The following is a 23,972-nucleotide window of genomic DNA, read 5'->3' on the forward strand; positions in this document are numbered from 1 at the left end:
GGGCTGGGAGACCTCGTGGGGAGGGTGGGGGGAGGAGGGGACGGAGAGGGAGCTGGGATTCACATGTGAAACAAGATTGTTTCTAACTTAAATAAAAATAAATGAACTATAAAAAAGAATATACTGGTAACTTTAGTTTTCTTAAAGTGGATACACTGAGGAACAAAAAACTTAAAAAGGTTTAAGTTTTTTAAAAAGAGTATATTCATTTACTGCTTTTTTGTCACATTGAAAAATAAATAAAAAGAGACACTGGGTTAACATATAGATAAAGAGCATGCTAAAAATAAAAAGGTGTGGCCACCCTGGAGGAGGAAGACCTAGGCATCACTCACACTGGGTCTTGCTGCTGATATGGTCTGGAGACTGCTTCCTTTTAGCTAAGTGAAAATTCGGTGGCAATTTCAAGACACTGTTTTTTCCTGAAGCAAAGGAGAAAACATGCCCAGAATCACATGCATGGCCAGGTGACACTGAAACGCCATCATTGTTCTGTGTCTTCTAAGTTTTCTTACTGCTCTCACTGCTTCTGCTACAGACTGTCACCATATTTGTCTACCGACTGGGGCCATCAGCTAAGGCCAAGGTCACTGCTAACGCAAACGAGTCTTTGCGTTACCACAGGCAGGTTCTCCCTTTGGCCCATCTTCCCACAGCTCTGCCTTTTGTTCTTTCCCACCGTCTTCCTAGCTGCTTTCTTTTGGATGCCCAGGATATGACAGAGTGGGTTAGTGCTTATATGGACACAGGACCTGCCTGAGGGCCAGGTTAGGCATGGGAGCAAGTTGCAGGCTGGCGCTCACAGAGCTCAGCATCTCTCCCTTTCAAGGACATCTTCTTAACCGAAGATTGTGTGTGTGTATGTGTGTGTGTGTGAGAGAGAGAGAGAGAGAGAGAGAGGGAGGGAGGGAGGGAGGGAGGGAGGGAGAGAGGGAGAGAGGGAGAGAGAGAGAGAGAGAGAGAGAGAGAGAGAGAGAGAGAGAGAGAGAGAGAGAGAGAGAGAGAGAGAGAGAGAGAGAGAACTTTCCTTATCGATTTTTTCAGGGCCGGGGAGACAGCTCAGCAGGTATAGGCTCTGCCCTACAAGTCCGAGGACCCAAGTTCAGTCCCAGGACCCACATGATAGAAAGAACTGAGTCCAAGTTACCTTCTTTGTTTTTTGTGTGAATGGCACAATATGCCCCCCCCACGCATGAACTCACAAAATGTACAAACAAAACACCAGACTTGTCCGCTGTAGGCAACTGTAACTGAGAGCAGGCTGTCTGCAGGCCTTGTCCGTGAGGACTGTTATCCATTTCCCTAAACTCAACTCATCCAAAAGTTGACCCCGTGCTTCCTCATCTTCAGCCTTCTTCTCCCTCCTTAACCTTCCCGCCCCGTTAATAAGGACCCTGCTCCTCCTCAAACTGTGACATCACCTGGTCACCCCGTTAATAAGGACCCTGCTCTTCCTCAAACTGTGACATCACCTGGTCACCCCGTTAATAAGGACCCTGCTCTTCCTCAAACTGTGACATCACCTGGTCACCCCGTTAATAAGGACCCTGCTCTTCCTCAAACTGTGACATCACCTGGTCACCCCGTTAATAAGGACCCTGCTCTTCCTCAAACTGTGACATCACCTGGTCACCCCGTTAATAAGGACCCTGCTCTTCCTCAAACTGTGACATCACCTGGTCACCCCGTTAATAAGGACCCTGCTCTTCCTCAAACTGTGACATCACCTGGTCACCCCGTTAATAAGGACCCTGCTCTTCCTCAAACTGTGACATCACCTGGTCACTCTGCCATCTTGCTTTTCTCTTAATGGAAATATCATTAAAACCAAGTCTCACACAAACACACAGAGACAGACAGACAGACAGACAGACACAGAGAGAAATATTTTTCTTTTTGCACAGTTGGGATTCAGGGCATTTATCATCTCTGACCTAGATTTTGACTGGCCAATTTAGCTTCTGAAACTTCCATTTCTCTGGGGCAAATGTGTTCTCCACAGCACGACTGCTTCTTTGTTCAAAGGCTTGCTACTCATTTTTCAAAGCTCCTTAGATGAGTCTTAATGCTTCGGGAGCAGTGTTTACGCCTCATGCTCCCGTGCAGGCCTGACCTCAAATCCCCCCCCCACAACCTACTCCTTCCAGTGTGGACACAGTCGGGAGTGATTTCCTGTTCTCTCTTTCCATCATGTGATGTGTTCCCTGAGAGAGTATGGAAAAAAAGTTCCCGATTTCTACCACCTAAAGAGTGCTGTAAGGTGTCCCCTGCTTCTGTCCCCGCCACCACTGCCTTATTTCATTCTTAACTGTGGCCTGGACTGTTTCAATGGCCGCTGCCCTACCATCTGTGCCTGGCTTCTAATTCTTGGACGACACAAGAGACTAAGGCAGTGAAAGTACGAACGTGCTGAAAACCTGTCGCTGGGTTCCTTGGCAGGGATCCTAATTCTGTCACTAGCGAAGCCTGGGCATTGCCACGCCTCATGTACAAGGCTCATCACCTGACACTCTTCACCTGGAAACCAAGGGTCTGCGTGTTGACATCAAGGCTTCCTAAGAGACTGTCCCTCTCATTCAACCACGGTTCTGCAAACGCCCACTTCAGCCTGACCAACGTACCCAACTTTGCCTAGTTAACCAGTTTTCTGAGACCTTTCCAGTCAGTGACCATCGGCTCATCGATGTTACCATAGTAACCAGGATGTCCCTCCATTCGCACTATGTAGTAAGGTAACTATATGTACATACTAGCCTGTATTTTCCATTAGACAAAGTAATTGAGTTGTGGAGATGCATCTGCTTGTATATATACCTTTTCATCTCTGTGCTCCAATACCTTAGGGACAAGCCTGACTTGTGGTATTTAATTTTTCAGGTCTAAAGCTCCTTTGGCTTATTAAAAGACTATTAATCTGTTGTTCTCCAGTTTCTCCTACTTACTGCTCCAAGGGCCATATTTCATAATAAAGGATTTAATGAAACAATACTTCTTAGAATGGATGCTCAAAATCTTATCCATCCCTTTTAATCCCCTCAACACTTATTTACAATGTTCTAGAAACATCAATGGAGACAGCAGATAAAAGACCAGGGGAAAACATTTCAAAGACCATTTTCAATGCAGTAAGGGGACAACAAGACATCACAGAAAAGATGGATTGAATAGATAGACCCTGCGTCTGTAACACTGAAAATTCCTGCTTGTAAGATGACACAGAGCATAAATGAAGCCTCCTACAGAAGCAAACTGCATCAAGTCACATCCCCAGAACTGTAACAACTAGAATCCTTATTAATGGTTGACTCATTATGCTTTGGGGGTGGGGGTTAGGGATAGTTACACAAAGTCCCTCAAGGCACTCGTGGAAAGTTCACTGCAGATCTGAAGTTGTCAGTGTCTGTGTAACCAATACCATGGCAACAGACATTGTTCAAGGACACAATGGTCTTCCTTCCTACTGAACTTCCTACGTCCTTATATGCTGTGAAGTTTTTACAACCTTCACTATTTTGGAGTTTTTTCATTGTTATATATAGCAATTTCAGTTTTTTTTTCCTTTCTGCTTTGTGGACAGAATGTGAAATGTGGACAGACAGCACTTAGAAATGCTATTGAACCTTTTTAAAAATATTTAAATGTATGTGCACTGGTGTGAAGGTGTCAGATCCCCTGGAACTGGAGTTACAGACAGTTGTGAGCTACAATGTGGGTGCTGGGAATTGAACCCAGGTCCTCCAGAAGAGCAGCCAGTGCTCTTAAGTGCAGAGTCATCTCTTCAGCCCACCATTATTCCTCTTAATATAAAGGTTTTCATTTTTACATCATAGATAAGAGTGTTTTCATTCTATCTATACAACTTGATTTTTTGCTGCTTCGTATATATCAGTTATGCAATGGTCCTAAGGAGAAAGTTAACTGACTATAGTTAACTGACTAAAGTTAATTGACTAAAGTTAAGTGACTGAAGTTAACTGACTGAAATTAACTGACTGAAGTTAACCGAGTATAGTTAACTGACTGAAGTTAACTGATTATAGTTAACCGACTAAAGTTAACTGACTGAAGTTAACTGACTATAGTTAACTGACTAAAGTTAACTGAGTATAGTTAACTGACTATAGTTAACTGAGTATAGTTAACCGACTAAAGTTAACTGACTATAGTTAACTGAGTATAGTTAACCGACTGAAGTTAACTGACTATAGTTAACCGACTAAAGTTAACTGACTATAGTTAACTGACTAAAGTTAACTGACTGAAGTTAAGTGACTAAAGTTAACTGACTATAGTTAACTGAGTATAGTTAACTGACTGAAGTTAACTGACTATAGTTAACTGAGTATAGTTAACCGACTAAAGTTAACTGACTATAGTTAACTGAGTATAGTTAACCGACTGAAGTTAACTGACTAAAGTTAACTGACTGTAGTTAACTGACTGAAGTTAACTGATTATAATTAACTGACTGAAGTTAACTGACTACAGTTAACTGAGTATAGTTAACTGACTGAAGTTAACTAACTATAGTTAACTGAGTATAGTTAACTGACTATAGTTAACTGACTAAAATTAAATGACTAAAATTAACTGACTGAACTTAAATGACTACAGAATGAAACAAAACAAAAACACTGGTAAGCCTTTTGCTATGCAAAAAAATAATTATAGCCTTGACATATAAGTGTTTAAATCAAAATATTTTTATTAAGAAAGAAAAACTTGCCTGGATACCTTTATACTATTAATCTTACTTAAGGGATGTAAATTAGGATACTCATAGAGCAATAAATAAATATAGTGAAAGAAACTGTACTATAATTTTGCTAACTCCTTAGAAAGATAAAGCAAATTCTAACACAATTTCTAAATATAATCATTTACATGCAGATTAGCGAATAAGAGTTACAAAAAATAAGTATACTTTTATTATAAAAGAAAGATATAACTGGAAGAAACAAAAAGAAATATCCTCAGAAATGTTTACTGAAAACAAATCTTATAGAAATGACTCTCACTGCAATAAAGCTTTTAAGTTCAAACTTTTTTCTGTGTCTGGGAATCAGTGCACAGTACTGTTTAGGTTGTGAGGGCAGTGTCTCTGTCATAGTCCATCCTCCAAACCAAGTGAAAAGCAGAGAGCAGGGCCAGCCTAGGAAAATGCATCAAAGGGGAAGGAAGAAGGGGAAAGCATGTAGGATGTGCCTTCTGTAGGCTACAGACTTAACTAGAAGCCAGAGTGACAGCCAGTAGGTCTGTCTGTTTTAATTCAATAAGCTATCTTACTGGCCTCAAGCACAGTCATGAAATGTGTGCATATAACACGCACATACTTAAATCCATAGCAGCAACTCCTCTATTTTTAACCATCGGAGAGAATTTCAAACCTCATTATCACTGTAATTAAAAGTAGCTTAGCCCTTCATTTTGCCTCTCCTGAACTGAGTTTAGGACATCATGAGTACAATTACACACCAGTGTGATTTGGATCAGAGTTGACGACTATGACGTGATTAGTCCAAGATCACGAAGCAATGCCCTCACCTGAACGTTGTCATAGAAGAGAACATCAGGCACTTTCATCTTCTCCTGGGCATTGTACACTGGTGCACTGACAGCGCCAATCCTCAGAGACCCGGACACTATCTCACCTGAACATTTTGTACAGGACAGAGGATTAGTCACAGCAACGTCTTGCAAATATCTAAACAGGCCTAGTCTGGCCAGCACACACTGCAGTTTCTGTAACTGCGGTCCTTCAGGATTTTAATTAAACATCTAAAGAATAAACTAAAACACTGTAGCTCTCCAATTTATATTGTAGACCCAACAGAAGTCCACAAAGGAGCAGAGTCAGAATGTGGCAGTGAGCTGACTTAAACATTTATTTGCTGATATAACACACACAACAGCAGGTTCAACAACACCATCAGGGTTCAGTGCACAGAACGTGGTTATTCGGGAGATAGGGGCCTTTAGGATCATTTTGTTCACACAACCAGTGTTTAGTGATAACATTTCAACTACAAAGGGGACACACGGGAGAAAGCGGACTAGCTGTTTTTCAAGAAGTTTCATAGGCTGCTACTGTTAGAGGAAGTCTGTCAAGGCTATTAATTATGTAGGCTCAAAGCCTGGTTTTGCCATCATGACTGAGGGTAAATATAATTTCAGGAAAGCATAAACATGTATTCTGATAAAAAGCTAGACTGGAAAATATGGCATTGCAGTAAGAAGGAGTTTTCATATGACTATGCCACACTGACTGCCATCATCATGTTACTTGGAGAGAGACCTGCGGGAGAGCTAGGCCCTGTGAGAAGGTTGTTCTGTGAGCCTGGGATCGTGACAAGGAGAGGGACTTAAATGCATTCGTCACAAGGTCAGTAGCTTTCTAGATGAATGAAAACTGTGAACAGTCTTCTCATTTTGGTCCTGTATCCCCTATAGGAAGCTGTTGATGGACACTGCTGGCGCTGACCTTTCCCAGACAGAGCAATCTCCCATCCTGATGTCGAAGCCTTTCTCTGGGTATGTTCCCAGCTCCAATCAAGTAACATTAATTTCTACAAGTCCCATGGTTATTCTGTCTCTTTGGGTGGTCTCTGCGTATCTGCTCAGCTCCATCAGCATCAGATTTATAATTTTATTATAAAAAAAAGTCATTCGGTTTCCTTAATACGAAATTCTTGGTTCAGTGTAGCCACAGTTACAACACCAGTCACAACCACAGCCATACGGTCCTGTTGGAGATCAGTCACACTTGTGCCTTGACAAGACAGGTACATTAGTAATGGAAATTTCCCTGTGCTCTCACTACAGAACAGGAACTTTGAGAGTGCACGATCCTCCCCACTTCAGGCTTCTCCTCTGGCTATGCAGAAGAGAGGTGAGGGTGGCATTGTGTGACTGGAGGGGTGCAAGGGGAGGCATACAGCCGGCCCTCACTCGTCTGTCTCCCTAGAAATGCTCCCTGAATGCCCCGTGGGAATCTTAGTAGCCCTCAAAATACAAATGCTGTACAAAGAAAACAGAATTCTAAACTGTATGGTGAAACACATTTGGAAAAGCATATTTGTCAAAAATTAGACAAGCTGATTTACAACAAAAGCCCTTAAAACCTCTAGTACTTAGTGTTCAACTGACTCTTGGCGGGGAGTATTCACTGAAAGAAGTGATATCAAAAGCTAAGTTGTAAAATGGCTTTTAGACTGTTTTTAAAGGAAAGCAATAGACTCACGTCTTCAGTGTAATACACAAAACAAAATGGGTTTTATTGAAACTAGTAGCATAAAATGTTTGATCATTGTTATGTCACCCAGGAAATAGCCAAGTCAAGTACTTACACTTGTAGCTCTCCAGCTCTGGCTCCAGGCTGTCATTAGTATTCATTTCTATTGCAGCATCTGCCAGATTCTTCTCCAGCGCCGACCTTGCGAGGCTTGGTAAGAACCTAAGAAGAGAGATGGAGTCTGGTGGTTAACCTAGTGCTTTCTTTGGTTCTTAAGTATCTGTTAACATGCACACTTTACTAATTACAACCAACTGAGGAGAAACTGTGTTTATGAAACATAAAGCATATGTAATTTTAGCATAAGTATAAATTCAAGGTATGTGGAAAGTCCTTGTTTGTGTAATCTTTAATCACTAAGCTTATTTGTTATTAGCAATATTCCATCTATGCACATTTTGCAGATGGTGATGAAATCATCTGTTTTCATAAGTGGATTTTGTGTACCTCGTATTTCTTACTTATTGTATAACTGGCACATCTAATTTTTCTTAACTAAAACGGCAACATTTTAGCCTACTCCAAGTTGGCAATCACAAATTTAAAACAGAAGTGGAATAAGGAGGTTTTCCTAATTTTCCAACACAAATTCCAGAATGAAATATTGTCTGGTTTTGAGTTTCCTTCCTGCACCTATTTTATAAATATGTTGTTGGCATAACAATCTGGGGTGTGACAGAGACAGTCTTTAACTACAAAGACCCTGTAAGTACCATGGCTTGGAACAGTTTCCTTCTACACGTTATATTTAGAACTTTTGACCGACTGCAGCAATCCCACAGGAAGGATCTTCAGCCAGTGATTGACTGTGCTCTGCTGGTGTAAAGTCACATCTGTGTGCTCCAAGGTCCCCAATAAACCAGATCAGCATGCACCATCTGAATTCAGGGCCACACAGTGTTAAGCTTTGTGGATGGATGCCCTCATCACACTCCTACACCCACGCCCAGGCTTGAGAACAAACCTCTAATAGCAGAAGGTTGGCGTGAGGCAGAAGGCATATGAACCAAGAGTCTTGGACACTGGGGTATTATTCCCTTCCCATAAGATTCTGAGCCACAGATCTGACACTGTCTTACCCGCTGCCTCCTCTGGGTCCTGTAAGATCACGGGAACTTCATATTCTGCTATGTGTATGTCTAAACAGTTCAGCACACATCACAGTTCTTGCATTACTGCTCTGCTGCTCAAAACCAAGCCCCCATCGTATCTCCCAAACCTCACTGGGTTTGCATCCTGTTTCTTGAGCCTCTGCTCTGACATCATTTCCAATCTTCGTGGCATAGTTGTTCCGTAGTCTGGGACTGTTCGGCCCTTTGTGGGCCTTTCTACCACTAACTGATAGATCACCTGGATGGGCCACTCACCAGTTTGATTTGTCTACTGTTCTTGACCTCCACGTAGCCTACCCACACATCTCAGCGTGGCTCTATATTGGAACACTTCTGGCCTTTCGTCTAAAGCCGGAGGAGAGAGGATATGGGAAGGGGGATATCAACATTAGGTCTAAAAGACCAGATGAGGAGGTAAACTGCAGCAATCCCAGCAGAGGGAAGGAAGGCCAGGGAGGAACGGTGCAATTAGGGCTAATTAGAGCTTCAGAGAGGACACTCCTTAGTGACACAAAAGGTATTGAGGAGTCTTACACAGAATGTATAATGAATTCATTTGCACTTGTCATTAGAATTTTTAGATTTACAAATAGTATTAGACTTGACTTAAGATAGTATGGTCTATCTGGTAAGTGTAGTTTATAATATGTCATTATTTATTATATGTAAAATTTATTAATATGGTTTCAAAGCTTGAAAATATTTAGTTTGGGCAGTTCTACAAATGGAATTCAGAATTTTTTTCCAGATGAAGTTAAATGCAATTAATATCTAATAGACTTACAGTTAACTGAACTAAGAGAAAAGCCTAGAGAAGTTTAGATGTTTTTAACCACATTCTTAAAAAATGGAATCGGTTTTTAATTCACACAGTCTCTACAAGCAAAATCATTGCTGGAAACAATAAAAACAATTTGTGTTGATAATTGCCAAACACTAGGTATGATTACTTATCAGATTTATGGCTTTCAGAATTAATTATGTAACAGTTTACAAAGTGGAAACCTTACACACATACTATTAATTTTACATCATTTGGAATTTAAAAAAAGTGTGTGTGTGACTCACTTTTTGGTGATAGTAATGATTTCTTCATTACTTCACTTTCTAAGGCATCTAATCTTTTGATTGGATTCTTATAGCTCTGTCCAAAATTTTTGACTACAGAATCAATGCTTCCAAGACTTTTCAGAAGTACATAAGTCAAGTGTAATGTAAAATAACAGAACAGACTAGAACTCTTCCTATAGGGGGTCTTTAGTCCTTCCGTAGAAGAGGCCCTGTTAGGATTCAAACTGACCATGTCTTGAGCTTCTAAGTCTTTGCTAAGGCCCCTGCGTTTTCGAGTATCCAGAAAACTGAGTGATGCAGCCCTTGGAGTTCTATGTAGAGCACAGGGTGAAGGACTCAGGATTTCAGAAGAGGAAGGTGAATGGAAGACAGCCCAATGCCAGGCAGCTATGGCAACCGCTTCTGATTTCATCTACTTAATGAAAAGCTTCCCTGGAATCTTATGAAACTCTTTTCATTTTTGTCTTAAATTCTTAATGAAATTCAGTTCCTTTTCATTGCCTCAATATGAAAAGAGGTTATTAAAAAGAAAAAAATAAGCTTCATGAACCAATAGTCTTTTTGGTTCTTCCTGGCCTCTGTTCCTCTGAGACTGGCAGGAAGTCGGCCGACTGCAGCTGTGGCAAAGCCAACAGGCGTTGCATGGGCAAGATGGCTGTTTGAGTGTTCACCTATATTTCCAGAGGATCACAACTATCCCCTTTGAAGAGTGGGGGGAAGGGGGATGAGGGGAGGTGGGAGAAGGGGGGAAGGGGAACTGGGGTTGGAATGTAAAATGAAAAAAATTAATTAAATTTAAAAAAAAAGAAAACAGACCTTTACTGTGGTCCTCTGATAACACTGGGAAAATTAGTTATCTCTTGCAATGGTCTATTTAAGAAGTAAAAAGTATTTTAAACCTCTGAAATATGTCAACTTTCCTGAAAACTTCAGAGAATTTTTTTAAGTAAGTATAAAATGGTAACCGAGTCTAATTTCAAGTTTGACTTCCCTGACTAGTAAAGATGTCAGCATCTCCCCAAGTGTTAACTAGATAATGGAATCACTCATTCCCTGCATGCATGCCTATCCAATCCTTTGCCTATCTGGGCTGGATTCTTTTCCTTTCGAATTTGCAGTCTCTGCGTACTAGTCCATCTTATCAATTTTGTCAAACATGTTCCCAGTTGATGGCTTTTAACTTTCACAGTAGCTTACAGTGTTTTGGGCACATATCCAGATTTTTCTTTTTTAATAAAACAATGTGGAAAGTGTTCATCTTAAACTTTGTTGGCATGCCCATCCATTTCTACATTTAAAATGGTGCTTTTCACACACACTAAGCCCCACAAGTCTCTGCTTCTATAGTTTCACAGTCTCCCTGAAGTCACACGGTTATAAGAAATGCAGTTACACAACAGACAGTATCTTCCCTCACAGATATATACTTCCTTCCTATGTTCCTTGGCTATTATTGGAACTTTCTATTTCCATGCCAACTTGAGAGTCACTTGTCAAGCTCATTATTAGCTTGCAGGATTCTGACCATGCACATGTAGATTGTTGGGAGCACAATTTCCTAACAGTGAACCTTCTCTTCCATACAGGCATAAGGATGGCTTCACTCTGACACCATCAATACATCAATTCTTTCCTCCACAGGATTGTATGTCTGTTATTTAACTGACTCGTGGTTGCAAAAGGACACGAATGTCATCGATCTAAGCGCACAGGAACTTTATTACACTGTTTATTCTAGCAATTTACATGACTTTCTTTTGGATGCTTTTACTATACCCATCATGTTATCTTGGGTACTGGATAAAAATGTTGAAGATAATACTATATTCATCTTCTCTTAATGCTTAAGGAAATACGCCAAGTATTTCACCATGAGAAATGCTTGCTGCAGTTTTCAAGTCAGCAGTCTTAAACAAGCTAAAGAACTGTTTTTATTTATGGCTTACTAAGAATATTCCTGGCTTTTCTAAGAGTTTGGTTATGGTTGGACATTGGGCTTCATCAAATCTTTTGTTCTCACTTACATTACGGTAACTTAAAAAATAGGATAGCTAAGATCCTAACAATAGTGGAAAGGATACCCAAACTAGCTTATCCCTGTACTCAGGTTGGCGAATATGCCAACTATCATCATAAAGCCTTCGTCCAGTAATTGATGGAAGCAGAGACAGAGATGCACAACCAAGAACCAGGCCAAGCTCCAGGAATCCAGCAGAAGAGAGGGAGGAGGGATCATATGAGCAGGGAGGTCAAGATCATGGAGAAATCTACAGACACGGCTGAACCAAGCTCATGGAGACTCATAAACTCTAGACCCTCAACTGTGGAGACTCCAGAGGACTGAAATAGGTCCTCCCTGTGTGGGAGACAGCTGTGAAGCTTGGACTATCTGAGGGGGCCCCTGGCAGTAGGACCACATTACAAACCTGGTACATGAGCTAGCTTGTTGGAGCCCATTCCCTATGGTGAGATGCCAAGCTCAGTCTTAATGCATGGGAGAGGGACCTGGCCCTGCCCCAACCTATTATACCAGACTACATTGACTCTTCAAGGGAGCCCTTGCCCATGATGAGGAATGGACTGGGGGTGGGCTTCGGGGGAGTGAGGGGGTGATGGAGGAGGTGTGGGAGGGAGAACTGTGGTGGGAATATGAAATGAAACTTAAAAATTTTTTTTAAATGCCAAAAATTAGGACATCTGATCCTTCTGGAATTTACTGTTGCTGTTCTCAAGTCATTAGTCTAATCCTTTTTCCTTGCAGGCTTTTCCTCTTGAAATGTCCTTATGGCCATGTAGTATTGTCACACCATGGGAATTTGTTTTAATTTGTTCCATTTGTAAACTGACGCATTTCAACATATAAACTCATATTTTACAGTTCTAGAAAACTCTTAGCTAAAGTCAGTTGGAATAATTCCTGTCTCTTACTCTATTAGAAGTTGGGGGTGGAGTTTAAGCAAGCCCAGGGTGTTGGGCTCAATTCCCAGCCAAAACCCACAGAAGTTCCACTAGGCAGATTTCACCCTGTCTCAAGGTATCTTTTGTTTACTAACAGCCCTTCATAGTGAGCTCCCGGAGTGCTAGTACTCAAAGTCCTATCTGCCAAATCTCCTTCATACTCTTTATTTCTCAAGTATAGTTTAACCTAAAAAAAAAAAAGCATTACTACGTCTAACGTGTTTTGTCTGTTTATTATGTCTGTGCACCATATGTTTGAAAATGTTCATAGAGGCCAGAAGAGGGTGTTAGATTGGCTGGAACTAGACTTATAGATGGTGGTGAGCCACTATGAGGGTCCTAGGAATTGAACCCAGGTCCTTTTCAAGAGTAACCATTGCTCTTAATTGCTGAGTCATCTCTACAGCCCCTAGTTTATCATATATTGTGACCTAGTATTCAGATGGACTGTTTAATACCTTGGGTAGTAAAAGTATTGATACATACAAGGTTTCAGGGTTGCTATTTTATGAAAGTCTACAGGTAGTTCAAAACTCTGAGTTAACTTAAAATAGCGCCTTGTGGTTACCATGCTAACACACAGTGACACCACCGATGCTCATACTTGCTCCAGGCAACACAGGGCACTGGATCTCCTACAGAAAACTTTCCCAACTAAGGTTCCAGAGAGATGGCAAGCTTTCTCATCATTTCTCTGGTCACATGAGCAAAACCACTTTAGACAAAAGGGCAGCAAACATGTCTACTCTCTATGCAAGGGTCTAGCAAAAGGAGAATGTGGTTACCTGGAAAGGCAGGCTTTAGTAATGGCATCATGAAGGTTTTCGCTGGGATACTGCGACAGCCGGCGAGCGATGCGTAACAGCTGACGGGTGGAAAGCGATGCTGCCAAGGACTGAGCCTGTGAGAAGGCAAAGACAGTCTGCTAAGAGTCTCACTTCAGCTTGCTGCTGCCCCGGAGACGGGTGTCACAGCACAATGCCCTATTCCTGAGGGACAAGGCCAAACTTAAATATGTGTAAGGAATGAGTTACAATGAAAATGAACAGAATCCAATTTACACTTAAAATAGCCTTCAGGATAGTTTTACTAATCTATAGAAAGCATCTGTCAATTAATTTCAATTGCAGTCTTTCAATGGGGTGGGAGGTAGGGTGGGAAGGCTGTTCTAAATGCAGGTCACACCTGCCTCACAAATAGCCCTTACGTACAATCGACTATTTTCGCTTTTCTTCTTCACACAGCTGACTTGTTAAGATACTCTGAAAACGCTTAGAGCGCTAAGCAAATCTGTGGTTTCTGAAATAGAAAAAAGGAATTGTGGACGGTTTAGGTTCTGGCCACAAAGATGTCAACTAGTTTACCACTTCAGTGGCAGATTGCTGATGGAACCCTTTTCTTAATACTGTTGGAATAATTTCATTTTGTTTTCCTACACTTGCCCCAAATTTCACTACTACAGTTGCTAATAAAGAGCCGAGGTCCTGGGAAGCACTCCATGACTATCTCCTGACTTGAGTTTGAAATTCTCTTGGCAGGCAACACTAAGGCATTAGTGCTCATTGGCTTTCAACTTAGACAAATCAGATTATCATTAGCATTGTGATGCTGACTAATCACTTAGTTTCTCAAGTCTATTTCCTTATCTTTAAGATGACACTAACAGCATCCTCCTCCCCTGTGAAACCGATATAAGGATTAAATTCTAAACTGATTCTGTGCCCCCGAAATGACTGACAGAGAGGATGGGGGTGCTCCACAAATGATAGAAATATGGGTACCCAAGAAATTACAGATGAGCCAGACGGCCTCCTCACAGTGAAAGCAGCCAGACACACTCACAAAGAGACAATAACACAATTTTAGTGAATTAGATTATTAGTAATTAGATTACTAGCAGTAATTTAATAATAATAAGATTATTACTGACTTAGTTCACAACTCAGATCAACAGCATGGTTTAACTAAGCCAGAGGAATGAAGTCCTTTTGAAACTATTTGACCTTTGAGGGAGCACTGCAGTGTCAGGGTACTGTTGCAAAGGGTGATGAGGGCAGCAAAGTGACCCTGAGCACCTTGGGGCGAGAGAAAGCACTGGAAACAACAAAGACTTTAAAATGGACGAGGGAAAATGTCTAAGACATGCTTGCATGAGGTGAGCTCTGAGACCCCCAAAAGGCGCTTCAATGATCCCATCCTCAAGCATTTCACAGCTCCATGACATGTGTGTCTGCTGCCACTAGTGCCATGCTTCAGTGACAACTTACACAAGCCTCTGGGACCAGATCAGGAACATGACCAACATCTACTCATAATGAACTCATTTACACACAAACATTTGGTGAATCCTCATTTTCAATTAATGTGCAGCAGTGTTCCATGCAAAGTAGTGGTGTGAGCTTAAAACCAGAGCAGGTCTAACTTGATTGGCCATAGTATGAGAAAGAAGGACAGAGACAATTGACACCACAACAGATGCTACTTCATCAGGTTCCCCCAAAAAAGACAAAGTCCTGCTATTAGTAAGGTTATGACACCAAGATGGAAAAGAAAGGTGGCAGCCAATGGCCTCCGTCCTTACTAAGTGGCAAACGAGGAAGAAGGCAGGACGGTGGATAGGTATTTACTGCTATGTCAGAGAGCAGAGGATTCAGGAATTCCCATTGGTAATCTCAGACTATGAAAAGTTCCTATTTTTACCACACAATGTCTGACAAATGATCCCCAACATGACTCTTGCAATGTCCATAACAAGCTAAGGGAACTTCCTAGGGCATAACATCACAGTCTCTGTGGGCTTCCCGCCTCATCTCAGCCAACCCTGAAGGCTTCTCACAGGCTCCAAGAAGAGTAATTCCCTCACCAGACAGCACTGAATTCTTTACAACAACTACTATTTAAAACACCAGAACTAAGTTTTATATTGAGCCATGTTGGTGTTAGATAAAGGATAACTCCTGTCCTCAAATTTTCAATTAAAAACACAGCATATACTTTAATTCTAAAAGTCCTAGTGGATTTAACATTGTACTATCAAATTTCTAAATGCAACTTTATCTGCAGAAAGGAGGGTAAGAGTGTGAAGTACATCCTCTTGGTTACCATGGTTATTCAACTTAACAGCATGCTCAAATTTTTCATATTTTTCATATTAGCACACTTATTAGTGCCTCAACTGCTTAAAAATACAAAAGATATCATGAGAAATAGCAAAAATAATGTTTCTTTTATTCCTCTCAAAGAATAATTTATTTTATTAAAAAATGTAACACTGTCAGGGGAGAAGTGCCTAGAGGTGATCTCTTAAGATATTAGTAATTAATTAATTCTCCATTCACTCCTCAAAAATTTAAGTATCTATTATCTGTCAGGTTCCAGGTTAGGAAGTCAGAGAAGACTGAACAAGTCTCCGACTCACAGAGTTCAGGTTCTAATTGAAGAGCTAAAAATAAGCTGCAAGGCAACTGTGATAGGTCAGAGTCTTGAGTATTTGCTAGTGTCATGAAAGCAGACTGGGAGTAACTTCTGCTTGGGGGACTGAGAGAGTGACCTAGCAGAATAGGGGCTCAGAGAACCAAGATAATGGGGAGGAAACACATTCCAGGCATTTCTAAAGCAGACAAATTTTAATGTGTGCTGGAGCTAAAATAGCACCAAGCCAAGTGTGGGCAGAGCTGAGGGGCTTCTGAAAAGCTGAGGAAATGTGGCTGGCAGAGCAGCCGAGTGACACAACCAGCAGCCCACCTAGCATGCTGTCCTCAGTCTACAGACAAAGGCAATGGAGCCCTTAACCAGTGTGAAGAATGAGAAGAACTCTGGAAACACACTGAGAAAGATCACTACAAGGACAATATGGAAGATTCATTTATTTGTTCTTCTAACAGATATGTGCTGAATATTCGCTGTATTGTAAGAAAAGGTCCCAACTGTGCAGATCCACAGAGAATGAAACAAAAACCCAGGGCAAACACACAATAGAAAGTGAGTAAAGCATGTCTATTATGTCCAAGATCATAAGTCCTAGGAAGAGTCCTGAGAGCCAGGCATGGTAGCACATGTCTGTAATTCCAGCACCTGGGAGTTCAAGGCCACCCTGGTCTGCAAAGTGAGTTCCATCATGGCTAGGGCCACATGGTGAAACCCTGTCTCAAAAACACAAGCCCTGAGGCAGGAGGATAAGATAAAAATGAATCAAGGAAATTGCCTCTGAGTCACACTGACTTGTCATGGGGGAAGTCCTTCTATGTGTATGTTTGTCTTATTGGTTGATAAATAAGGCACTGTTGGCCAATAGGGAAGCAAGATAGGTGTGGCTAGGAGTCAAGGAGGATTCTGGGAAATGTAGTCAAGGGTGGAGAGTCGTCATATGATCCTGGGAAGAGAGGATGTGTCAGGATGGCATCCTCAGAAAGATAAATCCTTATAGAAATATATATATATTAGTAGTCATGGGTTAATACTTAAGACAGAACTAGCCAATTAGACACTAGCCAAAAGCATTGTAACTAATAGCGTCTCTGTGTGTTATTTGGGGTTGACGCGGCTCTGGGACCAGGCTGGCAGAAGGAATGCACTTTACAGACTTGAAAAGACTGCCTGGAAACGTGACATCTCAGAAAATCTAAAGAGGGCAAGGGAACAAACCTAGAGCCACCAAGGAGAGGAAAACACAGATGGAAATTCCCTAAGACAGGCACTAGTGTGTTCAAGAACAAGAAAGACTGCCTTAGCTAGCTTTCATAGTACCAGAAAGTACTTTGAGGATTGAGTGGAATGAAAAGCCATTGATAGTACCCAGCTGTGAAGCCTGAAAATTACAATGCCCAGTCTGTAAGATACGTCCAGAGAGGCAATAGTGTGATGACTGTTACAGGGATTCAAGGCCTGTTCCACAGGAGGGAACTCAGACCTGGTATTGTAAAGTTGGCTAGAGTTCATGGCTGTGGAAGTCATAGCTTACTACTACTGTTTAGTTAGTAGGGCATAGTGTCAACCTAACTTCTAAATATTTATTCTTATACCCACAGAGTAGTTGCAACCCTCACCCCTAATCAGAGAAACTTCTTCATGGAGTGGATGGTGGCTAATTTAGAAACTAAAAACTACTCAAAATGTAGAGAATAAATGTGGGATGCTCAGCCCTACATGAGACAACACACACACACACACACACACACACACACACACACACACACACACACACACATGCTCCAGTGGTACCCTAAAGCCATGTGTACATGGATTCAGTGAGTTATAAGGGAGGGGAAGGGGGAAGAGGAAGAGGAGAAAAAATAATGATGACTATGACATGAAGTTGTAATGGGGGGACAGGAGGTAGAGAAAGATTTGGAGGGGGCAGCTGGGTGGAGTGAGGAAGATATAATCTAAATACATTTTAGTTGTATAAGAAATTACTAAAGAATAAAATTTAAAACTTAGCAGCAGCAAAGAAAATAACAAAGCTGAAAAGAGTAAAGGGAAAGATGAGATGAGGCCCCAGAGGTAATTAGCAGGAGAACTGCAGCAACTGGAAAACCATCCATGTCTAAAATGCATGCAGGCATGCACTAGTCACTGGAGCTTATAAAAGCTACTGTCTATGGCAATAGCTGTCTTTGCAGATGAGATTAAGAATTTGTAAAAGAAGGACATGGTCTTGGATTAATTTGGTGACCCCTAAATGCAATCTTATGCATCTTTGTAAAAAGGGGACAGAAGAAAATCCAGTACAAAGACACAAGAGGCAATGGGACTATAAAGGAAGGGTTATGACGGGACCAAAAGTCAAGGAATGCAGGTAGCAATTACAAAGTTAGAAGGAACAAAGAGTAGGGTCTCCCTGGAGCCTTCTAGGAGTTCAGCTTCTGCAGAAAACTAGCCGAAAGCCATGCAGTGAGAGAGTAGCTGGTGAAGGGTCAATAAAGTGAAAGCAATATTGCAGGACAAAGATTTGGAAACCGGACACAAGGACAACTGCTGACTGCAGGTAACAGCAGTCACCCTCATGATGCCACACTGGAGAGACCTGCTTTCAGAGTGCGTGACAGTATCAGGAAAACTCAGATCAGTAACGATGTCAAGGCTTTAGGCAGCTCAGCAGATTACTATCAGCCAGCAACGAGATCAGTGACAGGCAGTTTAAGCATAGTTATTTAAGAGATAGATATGCATGCCGAATTTATAATGACCCCACAGTATCCAGTTCGACAGTCAAAGCTGGTATTTACTAAGCAGCTATTAACTGGAAATATAAACATATGTTTTTATGTTAATCACTGCACCCTTCTTATGAGGAAGGTGTAATCAATCACATTTTACAGAAAAAAAAAAGACAGAATTGCTGTGCTTGGATGAACAAGATGGCTCAGTGGGTAAAGGTGCCTGTCGCCAAGTCTGACAACCTGAAGGCTACCCCTGGAATCCACATGGTGGGAGGATAGAAATGGACTCCTACAAATTTTCCTCTGACCCCCAAACACACACACACACACACACACACACACACACACACACACACACACACTTTTTATAGAGTGACTGTCTTTCTCCAGAAATGGAAATAATAAAAGTTCATTAGCAAAGATAGAGTAGAAGCTGAAGCTGAAGCTGAAGTCATAGGCAATAGTTTAAAGTCTGAAATTAAAGAATTGAAACTGCTCCTCAGTAGGTAAGACGGAGTGACAGACCAGAGTTATGGGACCTCCAGGATTCCTCCAAAGCTAAGTCATGCTCCATGGCTGAGCCAGGAAGAACTACAGCAATGCTCCAGGCACTGATGTCAGGGTTACACTACGCACATGGGGTAGAAACAGCAGCTAAAATCAAAGCAGGTAAGCAACAGAAAAGTGCAGGCAGAACCCAGACTTACTGTTGGATCCTGGGTCTCCCTGAGCTTGTGTGTAACTGACAGCAATTTCTCCAAAGCTTCCTGAGGTACATTGGGGACCTATGTTATGAGAGAAGGAGACACAGGAAGAAATGAGGACAATAAGCAAATACTATTGGAAGGATGTTTTTAGAAAGTCTCCAAGTATTGGGCCCTTGCTGAAGTCATGAATGAAGTTGCCACTTCATCTTCTCAGCAAACACCTGAGGCCCAGCATTCCTTTAAACAGCCGGGTAAATAAAAGCAAGCCTCTTTTGTCAGCATTCAACCAGACCACAGGCAGGAAACAGGCATCTAGCACATCCACCAACACTAGTTCCTGCTGTGTGAGCATCAATCTAAGTTACCCATCTTCTTATGAAAACAAAACTCCCATAGTATAATATTCATTTATACAAGCTATTTAATTTCTGGTTTAATTTCATGCATATATTTTATGAATGCATCTGACTACTAGGTGGCCTAAAGGACTCCTGTGTACAAAATGGATGTTCAAGTTGTCTGTCTTCCTCAAAGACTTTTGAAACACATGCGCATGGGATGCTGTGCCTTAGGCCTCTAATTTCATCACTTGGGAGGCTGAAACAGAAGGATTGCCAAGAGTTCAGGTTCAGTATGGTCTGCAGAGTGAGAACCTGTCTCAACACAAAACTAAAAATAAGGCACATTTGCTAGCCATGATCAACTCAATGAATTCGGAAGAACACCTGGACAAATAACACACATCCCTTTTCATCATAATAAACTTTAAGGCAAATAATTTAATAAATGTAAGCAATTTTTATCTAAGCAATAGCAAGTTAATAAGTTTAACAGAGTAAGAGATATTAATGGCATGATGCAACATCTTTGAAAGCGTACTGGGTCCAAGTTTCTTTAGCCATTTAAGTAACTGGAACTTAAAAAAAAACTCTAATTCTATTTTATACATACCTAATACTGCTTATTTTTAAAAATAAATCCTGTAGTGCAGAAAGTAGACTTATTCTCACTTTCAGATGAGGAAACCATAACTAATCTACCTGAGTTCTGGAAGCTAATCCATAGTGAGAATCTGACTAGATCCAGAGTATTGAACCCTAAAGACCATGCCTTTATTCATAACTGTGAGAATTTGACTAGATCTGGTGTTGAAACCTAAAGACCACACCTTCATTCATAACTGTGATTATATAACCCCCCAAATCAAACAATAATTCTAGTATTCCTATGTATGTTTTCAGTGACACAAAATGTTAATTAGTAGTGATCAGAATAGCACAGTCAAATAGAACTTTCTATGATGATTGAAAACGGTTTTTCTGTGCCATCTAACAGTAGCCAAATGAGACTCAGTGCCATTGAACACATGAAGTAGGCCGAGAAAGTGAATTTTAAAATGTTTTATTTAATGTGGCTAGTGCTGCCCCGCTGAAGAACACACTTCCAGAGCTCCCAGAGAGCCACATGTGATGCAGGGCTGGGATGGACATGGACATCATGGCTCTCACAGAAATTACAGCACCCCAGTGACCTGTCAGGAAACTGTGGGACTGCAGCCCTCGGGGATCTGGGGCGCTTCCGATGAGAACAGAGGGATCTGGGCCGCTTATGATGAGAACAGAGATGGGCACCAGCCTAGAGCAGTCCTCGCTCTTACCATTTCCTTTATCACTTGGATTTCTTCACTTTTCACAAGCGGCTTCATGTGATGGAAAAAGAACATGGTTAAGAATTCTGGTCCCAGCCACTGCTGTGTTGAGCTTCCAATAACGGGGGGCTCTGCCAAAGCGATGATTCTGAAGGAGGGGTGGATGGGGAAAATGGATCTAAGGCAGGGAGGGAGAAAAACAAAACATCATCATTCACAATAGAAAGAGGGTCATGAGACATGGAGCTTAGCAATAAGACGGTCATTCTATTAATAATGTCAGAGTTGCTGGCCAAAGAATAGACGGGCAGTGATGGCACACACCTTTAATCCCAGCACTTGGGAGACAGAATCTCTATGAGTTCAAGGCTAGCATGGGCTACAGAGTGAGTACCAGGACAGCCAGAGCTACTAAGAGAAAACCCGTCTTGAAAAACCCCAAAGGAAAAACAAACAAAAAGAGACTGAAAAAATTACTGATAAATGTACAATACATACTTATGAAACCCCAGCCCTCCCCACAATCACTGCTTTAATGTGTTCTCGTTCCTCATGCATTAGATCAAAATCTCTTGAAATGAAAGCACACCAAGTTCATATTCATTACACACATCCTTCATGTTTATATAGTCACTTAAGCTTTCTTAAAACCCCCTGCTTTTCAAGGAGCCTACCCTAAATGAGTCATAGAGAAATTAAATGCATCCTTTGGGGTAGGGAGACTTTTAAAATGTAGACAATTTAAGTAAGTCATATGTGGTCATATTAAATTTATGCCAGCAAGAGAATATTTAGTAATTAAAAAGGTGAAGAAAACATGTTAGGATTTTAAATTGGCATTTCTTTAGGAAATCTCTGCTAGGAAATCAATGGAAGCAAGTCAATATCTCAGGACACAGAAGAGGATGACACTTCTCCTGGGCAGCAAAATATTTGAGTGTCGGGGTGGGGGGAAATCAAAGAATAAATAATCTTATTATAATCCAATTAGGTAGGTGACATTATTGGTTTTTATCAATCGCACTTAAAAAACCAACAATAATAATTTTTTTAGAGGGAATATAGTTCTTGCTGGAAGAAAACAGCTAAAAATTTAGGTGCTTGCTAAGGTTTTGAAGAAAACAAAAATACAAAGATGGAATTGGCATTGCAGGACCCCAGAGCATCAGGGGGTAGGTGTGTGTAAAGGTAGAAGAACTTTGAAGAGTTCAGATAAGAGAAAATTGTATTAAGATAGAGGGCAGTTCTACTAAGTCACAACTACATATAATTGTGAGGCCATATCATTATATGTAAGCAATGAAAAAAAATCAACTTTGGAAATTGCCACCAAAAAGGTAAGAATCAATGAATTCCTACAAGTTCACAGATATTTCACTTCACTGGATTTTTTTAAGGAATATGTATATATGTATGTTGTAGCAGAGTCTAAAGATGATAAAAAAAAAGTTGCTCTTAGAAAGCAGCTAAGGGATACACATATAATGGGCCTAAACGTACTGAGGACAGGCCAGGGTACCTGGTTTGCTGGGCATTAGTACTATAGCAGATGCCACATGTGGGATCCTGAGACCAGCAAGCTACCACATTTCTCCTTCAGCTAAGGTGGCTACCAACTAGGTGACTTCCAGAGGCTCAGTAGCAGTTCCTGGATTCACCCATGATTCTTCTGACTCCTACCTAGGGGCTTGGCAGGAGGTAGGGAGGTACAGAGCATGGTTTAGCTGCAGAAAGGCCCACGATGATGATAAAAAAAAAACAGCCACCAAACCCCTGACTAACAGGATGAGAAGGACCAGTAGGTTCTCCTGGAAGGCTTCTTTGTATACAATAGTTACACAGAGAGCCATTTCCTGATACTAAGTTTCTAAGTCACAAGATAGAGAGGAGAATCTGTCACAAACTTTGAGGGGAATCAGCAAACCTCTGCGAAAACACACTGAAGCTAAAGAAGCCATACTTCTTCACTATATACACGTAAACAAGCACTATAAATATGTAAAACCAAGATTAGATCTAGCTTTGTTAGAATTTAACAATGACAACAAAACAAAATGCAAGATGTAGCTTTCCTTTTAGGTAAGTATGTATCATTCGCTAAGGATTAAACATTTCAGAAGACAAAAAAGTGTTTTCTGTAAGCATTTAAAGACTACTGGGATTTCGTATGTTTGTGGGTACACCTTCAGTTTGAGAATCTAAAATCCTTTCTAATGTTCTTCATTATGAAATGGAATGAAGCAAGCTGTGAATGCACACACTTTAATCCTTGCACCTCGTCAGCAGAGGCAGGAGGACCTCTGATGTTCAGGGCCAGCCTGGTCTGCCAAAGTGAGTTACAGCGCAACCAGGGATACAAAGAGAAACCCTGTCTCAAAAAACCTAAATCATAACCATAAAATAAAATGGAATGAACCATTCTATTCAACATGGATAATCTCACAGAAACTGAGTAGGGAAGCTGGCAAGAGGAGTGCATACTGTGTGATTCTAACTATAAAATCAATCTATATAATGACCAGAAGAGGAGGTTGAGAGGGACAAGAGCCACCTTAATAGGGTATAAAGGTACTTCATGAAATTTACATGTGCTTGTTGTCTTCATTGTGATAATAAATTCATTAGATATAAAAAATGATTAAATGGTATATTCTAAATATGCAGTTGCACAGATCAATTCTACCTAAACAAAGCTCTTACTAACAAAGAATGATTTCAATAAGCCCCAGTCTTTCGGAGGGAATTACACTACTTCTTGGTTGGATATAGATTTAAATAACCTGGAAAACTAATATAGAAGGTTTCTATAACTACATGGATTGTGGGCTACAACAGGAGTTTAAAATTGGCCTCCTATGGTATAACACTAATGCTCCCATCAAAACTGACAAGTTACACAGATCTGAGCACAGGCCACGTGGCCCATTCTTTCCAATGCAAATGAACTACATAGCATGCAAACATTCCTAATGCACATTATACAAAACCTAGAGCAGCAGATAAGCGTGTGCTGCTACATCTAAC

The 23,972-nt window shown here is 41.0% G+C and overlaps 1 protein-coding gene and 1 long non-coding RNA gene across 3 annotated transcripts in view; one reads left to right on the forward strand and one right to left on the reverse strand.

The window, feature by feature from the left end:
* Vwa8 (von Willebrand factor A domain containing 8) overlaps positions 1-23,972 on the reverse strand; it is a 347,144-nt gene that overhangs the window by 175,999 nt on the left and 147,173 nt on the right. For both annotated transcript variants that reach the window (XM_040756735.1, XM_040756796.1), the window contains exons 15-19: positions 20,958-21,126; positions 19,301-19,378; positions 13,218-13,333; positions 7,347-7,453; positions 5,545-5,651 (exon numbers count right to left, since the gene is read on the reverse strand). In XM_040756735.1, coding sequence (XP_040612669.1) covers positions 5,545-5,651; positions 7,347-7,453; positions 13,218-13,333; positions 19,301-19,378; positions 20,958-21,126 — 577 coding nt within the window. The remainder of the gene's footprint in view (positions 1-5,544; positions 5,652-7,346; positions 7,454-13,217; positions 13,334-19,300; positions 19,379-20,957; positions 21,127-23,972) is intronic.
* LOC121143973 lies at positions 1,418-7,679 on the forward strand. The gene is made up of 3 exons (XR_005881299.1): positions 1,418-2,732; positions 6,451-6,531; positions 7,404-7,679. It is a non-coding gene; the product is annotated as an uncharacterized LOC121143973 (long non-coding RNA).

Source organism: Mesocricetus auratus, unplaced genomic scaffold (genome assembly GCF_017639785.1).
Source record: "Mesocricetus auratus isolate SY011 unplaced genomic scaffold, BCM_Maur_2.0 Super-Scaffold_2245, whole genome shotgun sequence".
Taxonomy (NCBI): domain Eukaryota; kingdom Metazoa; phylum Chordata; class Mammalia; order Rodentia; family Cricetidae; genus Mesocricetus; species Mesocricetus auratus.